General features: G+C 40.8%; 1 protein-coding gene and 1 long non-coding RNA gene across 2 annotated transcripts; one reads left to right on the plus strand and one right to left on the minus strand.

Annotated features, from left to right (window-relative positions):
- Positions 1-66: 66 nt before the first annotated feature.
- On the minus strand, positions 67-7593 carry CCN6 (cellular communication network factor 6). The gene is made up of 5 exons (XM_061460100.1): positions 7492-7593; positions 4036-4312; positions 3384-3626; positions 886-1079; positions 67-550 (listed from the first exon to the last, which is right to left on the minus strand). The coding sequence occupies exons 1-5, from the start codon at positions 7552-7554 to the stop codon at positions 269-271; spliced, it is 1059 nt and encodes a 352-aa protein (XP_061316084.1). The 5' UTR covers positions 7555-7593; the 3' UTR covers positions 67-268.
- LOC133272686 (uncharacterized) lies at positions 993-6410 on the plus strand. Its single transcript, XR_009744510.1, has 2 exons — positions 993-1064; positions 4438-6410. It is a non-coding gene; the product is annotated as an uncharacterized LOC133272686 (long non-coding RNA).
- Positions 7594-8264: the final 671 nt, after the last annotated feature.

The following is an 8264-nucleotide window of genomic DNA, read 5'->3' on the forward strand; positions in this document are numbered from 1 at the left end:
CCTTTTGCAATTGCCAGAAGTTATTGTTTCGGTAGTACTAGTGTTACATACATCCTTCTCAAGAACGTACTTCCACTTACAAAACCAATTCCATTTAAAAAGATGCACTCTTACTTTTATTTAGGTGCTTCATGATGATATTTAATGAATGAGTATTCCCATATGTAGTTTCACTATGAATGTTGGTGTGGCAGGGGACTATGCTAACTCTTCTGGGTGTGAATGTGCTGTTGCACTCCCAGCGGGTTACAGTCAATGGTGTAACTTGTCATACAACTTTGAGTTCAGAAAATATATCTCCTGGAGCACTGCAAATCCTCTGACATACACATGATGTTATCCACATCATCTTCCACCTAAAGAAGCCTTCGTTGGGACACTCAAACTGTACAGTGATCATTTTGGACTTATTAGGTATGCAGCATCGCTTATCCAAGCACACCCCACAGAAAGTTAGTTTGTAGCTTTGAGTAGTTGAGCATCCAGAGAAAACTAATTTCTCTGCTGTAGGAAGCTGGAATGTTGGTTGACATGTTTTCCCTTTTGGAATCTTTAATATAAAAACAAAGAAAAGCCTGTGAGGTTTTAAACATTAAAAACAAAACATAAGAAAAAAAATGGCAACATTTACATAGAAAATATTTTCTGAGCACCAAGACAGCACTAGCAGCACCTATATTTCAGGCCAATGTAACACTTTGTTTGAAATTACACATCTGTAGTTTACTATTGAAACCTGAAGACTGAAGGCAGAAAACAGAAGAGTTCTTTCAAAACCCTTAATAAAAAAGTCACTTTATATTAGTAGTTACAAATACATCCATGACTCCATTACTTCCAATATTTTCATGTTCTATTAGGAAGCCATTTTATATTAGAAAATACCTTTATTGTCTTCAATGTATTGGTCAGACAAGGCTGGATGAAGCATAACCTCTTCTCTTTTTTCATTTCACACTTGCTGTTTTCATTGGTCACTCTGCTGGATATGCCTATGCCACAGGTCCTGGAACACGGTGTCCAGGGAGTTGCCTGCACCAGGCACTTTTTCTTCAACACTAATGGTAAGCTTCTGTAAGCTAAGACAGCAATACATTATATATGTAGCAGAACAGCCCCAGGATTGTGAAATTGCACATGTTGTTTGACCCTTCAGTTTAACATGATAGAAATGTTACATGGAGAGAGTTATTTGTGGAATCTTTATGAAATGTCCAGAATGGAAGAGACATTGAAAATTAAAGCCAAGCGTAGCTTGAAAAGGAGTGCTGAAAACATCAGTGTTGGTTTCTTTGTAGATACTGTGAGGGCTTTAGCCTTTTTATTGAGGGATAAAATTCTCTAGTTGCTTACAGATACCACCAAAAAGTCTATTTCCTGATGGATTAGGGCTGGAGGAGAAGGAGTATACTTAAAAAAACCGTGGTGGAAAAGTTAACGGTGGAACTGAAAAACCCACCTGACTCTGTATTTAGTCAAGAGCATGGGCAGAATTACAATGCTACCTGGGAAGTAGACTGCAATTTAAAGATCTCATTGCAGCAAGCAGATTAAAAGTCTCTCAGAGATCTGCAACAAATAAAGGGAAGTTCAGTGGTCATTTATACTTGTCACATGTTTTTTAAATATGACCTTGGCACATCCCTGTGTGTCTGAAGGAGGTAAATCAAATTTACCAGGAAAGCCAGAAAACAGAGCAAGAGCAGTAAAGCAAAACTTAGCACTCGTTAGCCACACTAACAGAAAAAGACTCTTCAAAATCTGTATCAGCCTATTGAGCCACTCAGAGCTGACATGATACTTCTGCTGCACTGGGAAGGGGCAGACCTCACTTTGAAACAAAACTTCCAAGATGATTTTCTTCAGAGGGTTTATATCACCTAAGGAATAGCATCCTTCAGCATGTACAGCCATCGCAGTGACAGGTTGTTGGGTTGCCAAGGCACATAGGAAGTATGCTTTGCAAGCTGGATGGGTTTTCTCAAGATTGTGTTGCACAGCTCATTCAAATTCTAGAACAAACGCTGTGAGGTGCAGTGTTGCAGCCAATGAAGGAGTTACTACAGGCTGGGATGCAGCTTTTGAAGCGCTACAAAGTAAATGCCTCGGTCCTGTTCTCCAGATATCTGAAATACAGCTCCCCACAAACCCAATTAATATATTGCATGGGGTCAGATGGTTTGGTTGCCATTGTTTTCAAAGCTCTGTGTTTTCTCTTTGATCTGATTAGAGATGCTCTCTAGAAATGAAGTCATTTGAAGTCAGTTGCCTCATGAAGTGTGTGTTTGTACACAGCATTAAGTAGATTTCTGTAAAAAGGCTTTGATATGAATTATAGGTGTTGTATCATAATTTTGAAGTAAAGATGAGCTGCTTTTTGTTTTTTGCTAACTTGCATAAGTACTGCTAACAGAAGTTTTCAAAACTGAACTTTGGATTTTGTAAGTGGGTCTGTGTATCTGCAGATTGACTTAGATGCCTCTACCTATTTACTCAGCTGCCTTTTATGAAGGTTTTCTGATCAGCTTTGCAATCCTTTTATTTTATTGATTCACGATGATGATTCAGGCCTAATTTCCCCACAGTTCAAGCTGCCACCAAGTAAATGGCTCAGCTTTCTGGTACCCACAGCAGTTGTAACAGAGCTGAGTTTCACTGTGGAAACTTGCACATGCACAGGGAAGGAGACAGCGCAAGCACAGGCAGCTGTGGCCAGGCATGGGCCAGGATAGATGCTCCTGGCGATGCTGCTTCCTTAAAGTGAAAAGGAGAGCTACAGTGTTAGCAGAAGAGTGAGAATGAGGTTAAAGAGAGTATCAGCTGACCCTGGCAGAACTTTATGAGTAAGCTCTTGTAAGCTTTTGGTCAGACTGAATCAAGAGGAAATTGAGGGGAGCATTGTCCTTGCAGCAACCTCAAATCTTGTGAATTCAGGAAAGCCACTAAGGCACTTTTTACAATTTTCTGCTTTCTATTGAAAGAGGCCTCCAACACATTAGTGTTTGTATGTGAAAACCAGGACAAAGCAGGAGAAAGCGAGACAGGTCCTAGGCTGTGAAATGGCTGTCCACCAGCAGCCCTAATTGGTCTGATCTGATGAGTAGTAAACTTCTGCAGAAAGATGGGCTGGAGGTAGCTTTGGCCAATTCACTGGTGACAGAAGCCAAAAGGCTTTTTTGCTTTGCATATTCATTGGGTTTAGAGAAAAGAGTCTGTGACCTAAGAGTAAGAGGGGTAATTGGGACAGACAAGTCATCCTGGCAATGGCCTTCAGCAAGAACTGGGAAAGTGCCAGTGTGCTGCCCGCCTGGCTGCTTGAGCCAGGGACACTAAATGCAGCAAGGCTTATGGACAGAAACATTTACCAGTGTAGCCAGGCACACCTGACATCAGTCTGTAGTTTGTTGCTTGAAGCTGCTTGTGCTGTCCTGGGCCACAGATGGGTTGTCCGGGCTTCTTTCTGCCCGTGACCCTGCCGCAGGGACTTGCTGCTAATCTTGGTATGAATACAGGTGTACATCCAATTGCACCACTGATGCACAGGCACTTATAAAGTGGGTTAGGTTGGAAGGTCTGGCCGTTAAGATAATAAACTCCATTGATCTCACATCCCACAGCTATCAGATCTGCAAATGGTAAACAACAGTTACTAACACAGGAGGAGCACGTGGTTCCTGATTACAGAGTGGGAAAGCCTTTACTGCACCCACATGTTCTTCCCAGCACAAGCACATATTTCTTTATTTGTGCCCTGCGATAACTTACAGACACCTAGCTTTGAATCAGTCATCAACATGACTGCAAATAACAGGCTTGTGCACAATGAGCTGATTTCACTAATGCATACACAGGTATGCCTAAAGACAGTCCCAGCCCTACTCTCAGATCCCTTGACTGAGCAGTCAAAGGATTAAATGAGGATAAATTGCCTAGCACAGAGCTGTGCAGGGCCAGCAAGTACAGTTTTCCTCCAAAAGCACCTGTGTGGTCCCACCCTCCTGGATTTCAAGAAGGGAACATGGAAGAACAACTTACATGCACACACGCCTGTTTCATACCTAGGCTTGTCTTCCGAGTAGTTGCAGTAGAGGCCTTTGTGGGGATCACAGACATCTGCTTCATTGCAGGTCTCTCCTGACTGCTTGGCACAGATCTTACAGCAGCCACAACCGTCCTTCACCAAACTTATTCCAGGGGTGCAGGTTGGCACCGGAGGGCATCTGCATGGCCAGTGACAAACTTCCTTGCGCTGGTGGGTTTCACCGGTTTCTGAAGGTTTCTCTCCAGGCTTCACTGGTGAGCTGTGGAAAAACTTACACACGGTGGGATATTTTGAGAGGCCAATGTATTATGCATAGGTGCGATGGCATAAAACAAAGTTGGGATGGACAAAACTGTGACGCTGCATGAAGGCACTTAACGTTTCTCATCTCACAGGATCCAAAAGTGAGAAGCTGTGAGGTTTACGTAGGAGACAGAGGACCAGTTCCGTTGATCATCTGTCATTCATTGAGGTGACATTCTGCCAGTGAGCCTTACCTATTGCTGGTATAAAACACAATTCATCAGCCTTTCCTTTGCCTCCAAGAGAGAAAAACCCGTAGTAGAGCTAAAGTAGGGAAAAAAAGTATTTTCAAGTAGATGGTGGATTTACTTTAAATATTCTTTCCCACAAATGTCCTGTCAAATTAATTAACTTTTGATTCCTCCCACTGTCTGATAGCCAGCAACTGCCCTGTGTCCACTGCTGATGGCAAAAGTAAACCTCTTTTGAGAGTTCCTTTCACTCCAAAATCTGAGTAGCTGTTTGGGAAAGAACATGGCGGGATTTACAAATCCTCTTGTGCTAGATCCAAAAATTGGCTCCCAATAAGGGAGGCTAGTAGTTATACTGAGCTTAATGGGTCATTTTCTAAGAGTATTTGCATGAGTAAGTGTTAAACTGAATCCAAGGTTTAAAGGGCAAAGATGTATCTCTAAGAAAGAGTTTTATCAGCAGTAGGAAGCCGGGATCTAGCTTGAATTTACTGTTTTCCATATTCTGTTTCAGAATTTATGGGGGAGATTCCTCTTCTTTTTTAAGAAAAGGAAGTCCTAAGTAATTCTTGATAGGTTTATTTTTTTGAGGCATGGGGGAAGATTAAGTCAGCATCGAGTGTGAAAGGCTCTCTTTGAGATAGCTATATTCTATCTGCTTTTTTGAAAAGCTGCATCTAAAACATAACAGTTCAGATGTTAGCGTTAAATCTTTCCATGCTGCTGATTTCAGCAGAAATGCAGATTGTGATATAGTTATTCATCACGGATGACTGGATCCATAGTTAAGTTGGGGCACACACAGCACTTGGCTGCCAGCACAATGTAAGGCTTGGGAGCTGCTCTCAACAAGCAGCTCTGACAGTCCACAGAGCGAGAGTGACAAACAAGATCCAGCTCCTCATCAGGTGCCAGTATCACCACTGAGCTTGCAGAAAACAAGTAATATATATACATATATAGCCTATACTTTTTGTGGGCACATGAAGGCCACCTCTCAGTTTCTCTCTGTTCCCCTGAACTGCAGGGTTCAACTGATGTAGAAACCACCTCCAGCACAGACACTAAGGGAAAGCTGGGGAAGGGATCTTTTGGCTGGGTTTTCTTTCAGTTCAGCTTTGAAACTGGAAGTATCTGCAGAATTCAGCATTTCAGATGTCACATCCCATGAAAGCTCTCACAGCATAATTGATATGGCTTAATTGTGTGCAGCAGTAAATGACCTTTTAAAAGGCTTTTTTCTACCCCTAATTTCCATTTTCCATGGTCATTTACAACTATACTTACGATATCTTAATTCACAGCTACTAATGAAGCTCCAAAATAGTAGCTTTCAAGTTCTTTTGGCTGAATGATTTTTAAGATAGATATTAATTCACAGAGGCAATTCATATAATAAATGAATATTAATGTCATGTGGTATTCCATTTAGCATGCAGAAGATTTCTTCTAATATTTTTTACCTGAAAGCAGCAATAATAAAGAAACAACTAACTTAGGTATACTTCTTTTAGGCATCTAAGATTTTTCTATAAACCATAACGTTAATTTGATGAACATTTGCATTGGAGTGTAAAGCTTCTCCAAGACTTGTTCCGGAAATAAGACACACAGGTATTCCTATATATTTAGCAGCGTTCAAAACTGTATGGTTGTTTTAGGAAACACTTTCTTGCTGCTTTTCTTCTTTTTAAGCAGAGGATTATTGTTAGGAATTTGGCCATGTGCCAGCTATATGAGGTTATGTGGCTTAAACCAGATACTGCTTTTCAAAATAGGCATGTGTAGCAGGAAATAATCTGTGTGCTTCAACCCATATGTTTAATTTGTACTGCAAATTAAAACATGCTTTAAACCTACAAGATTCTACTTAAGCCAGTGATTTTTCTCTCCTTTCCGTAGGGAAAGATGTCAACTGAAAGGTGTGAGACTACAAAGTTTCGCAGAGAGAAAATCACCATCAGGCAAATACCTGACACTTATAACTGTAGAATTACTGAGGAGCTCAGCCTACCAGGAAAATCTTCCTGAAAAAAAATTCCCAAATCTATTAAGTTACAATGAAAATTTAAAGTTTGTTTGTCAAGTTTACAGCAAATATTTTTCTAATTCTTGCTTCCCAAAGTTTCTATACCAAAGCTATCCACACCCCACAAGCACACTGCAAGCTTTTCCTGACCCTATGGCAGAGTGGAAAATGAGATCATTGTGCGGGAACCCTTCAGGTGTTGTTGTTTGTTTTCTTACATTTTAAAGATTGAACAAGGTCTGGATGACACAAATAAGCAAATAGCAAAGGCAGACAATGTTTTATTGCTAATGTTTGGTTATCTTAGTCTGGCTTTAAATATGCAAAGCTAGCGGAGGGAGACACTCATCTGAAAATTCTCCATTTGACATCCATCTTGTTCGTAAAGGAAAAATACACAGGCACCCGCAAGTAAAGTGGGTTTTCAAAATGAAGTAAATAACGAAATCGGCCTTTGTCACAAATACCTTCAGCACAAGCTATCCTTTAAAGGGTTCTCATAAGAGACAAAGCTCAGGTCTTTCAGAGTCCAGGTGCCTTTCCCATTTTAAAACCCAGCCTGAAGTCAGACCACCCCTTACATGTACATATACATATATACATGTATATATACATTTCTATGGAATATAAGCACGGACAAAAATAAAAAGCAAGGTTGCTGGCAATTTAAGCTTCCCTAACACGTTTTTTTTTCACTGACTCATATTAACATAGAGATTAGAGAAAAAAAAAAAAAAATACCAAAATCAGGACTGATCCATTAAATAAGCTGCAAATGAAATGTACTCAGGCATAGCGAATGGCTCCTTATTCTTTAAGAGGAATTTGCTTCTCTGAAATTTATTTTGTCATTAAGCAAACAAAGGCTTAAAACTGGGACAGAGTGAAGAAGGGAGAAATCTTTTTCTTCTTTTTAATGAACTTACCTGCTGGGTACAAGGGATGATGAAGATGGTGGGAAAAAGGAGCCACCGCATGTTCCTGCACATTCAGAAGTGAAACTGGGAGATAGGGAACAGGCTGAGCTGTGTCAGAGGAAGCACTGAACACAAAGCTCTCCTCTGTCTCCCTTGCCAACCCTACTTTCCCCAGCACATGCATGAACACATACACGCATTCACACTTGAAATTCTCCACTTCATACGGAACCAGCTTCACACTGAAATTTCCAACTGATCTTTTCTCTCCCCAGTGCTAGAACACAGATTTTCACACCCTGCTTGATCCCATCCAGCTGCTTCAGCAGATTCTGCCTGACTTAATTGAGGTCGGGCGGGGTGACATCTGATTTTTAGTCTTGCTGGTGAAAATGCAGTGTTATTTTTAACTTGACTTTAAGTCCGTATTGCAGGAATTTCTGAAATCTGAAGGGCAGAGCCGCAAATACATGTATTTTTTGAGGCTGGGAAGAGTGAGTCTCACAACATTTCTAGTGTATTGTGCCTAGAAGAAGCACAGCATAAAAATTAACACCATCAGAACATGCTCTCTAAATATGGAAAGAGATGCTACCGTGTGAAATAACACTAGTACATACTCTGCGCTGCTTCTTTCCATGGAATCCTAATGAGAAAACCCAAATTATAAAAGTATGTTTACCCCACCTAAACACAAGAGCTTTCATATCTCCAGATTACCTCCTCCTTAATACTGTCAAGGTGACATGCCTGATTTTTAGGTTTACAGGTGAGGGTCTCCA

This window comes from Pezoporus flaviventris, unplaced genomic scaffold, assembly GCF_033815535.1.
Source record: "Pezoporus flaviventris isolate CSIRO_AGI_PZ_B2104156 unplaced genomic scaffold, CSIRO_AGI_Pfla_v1 ptg000031l, whole genome shotgun sequence".
In the NCBI taxonomy this organism is placed as follows: domain Eukaryota; kingdom Metazoa; phylum Chordata; class Aves; order Psittaciformes; family Psittacidae; genus Pezoporus; species Pezoporus flaviventris.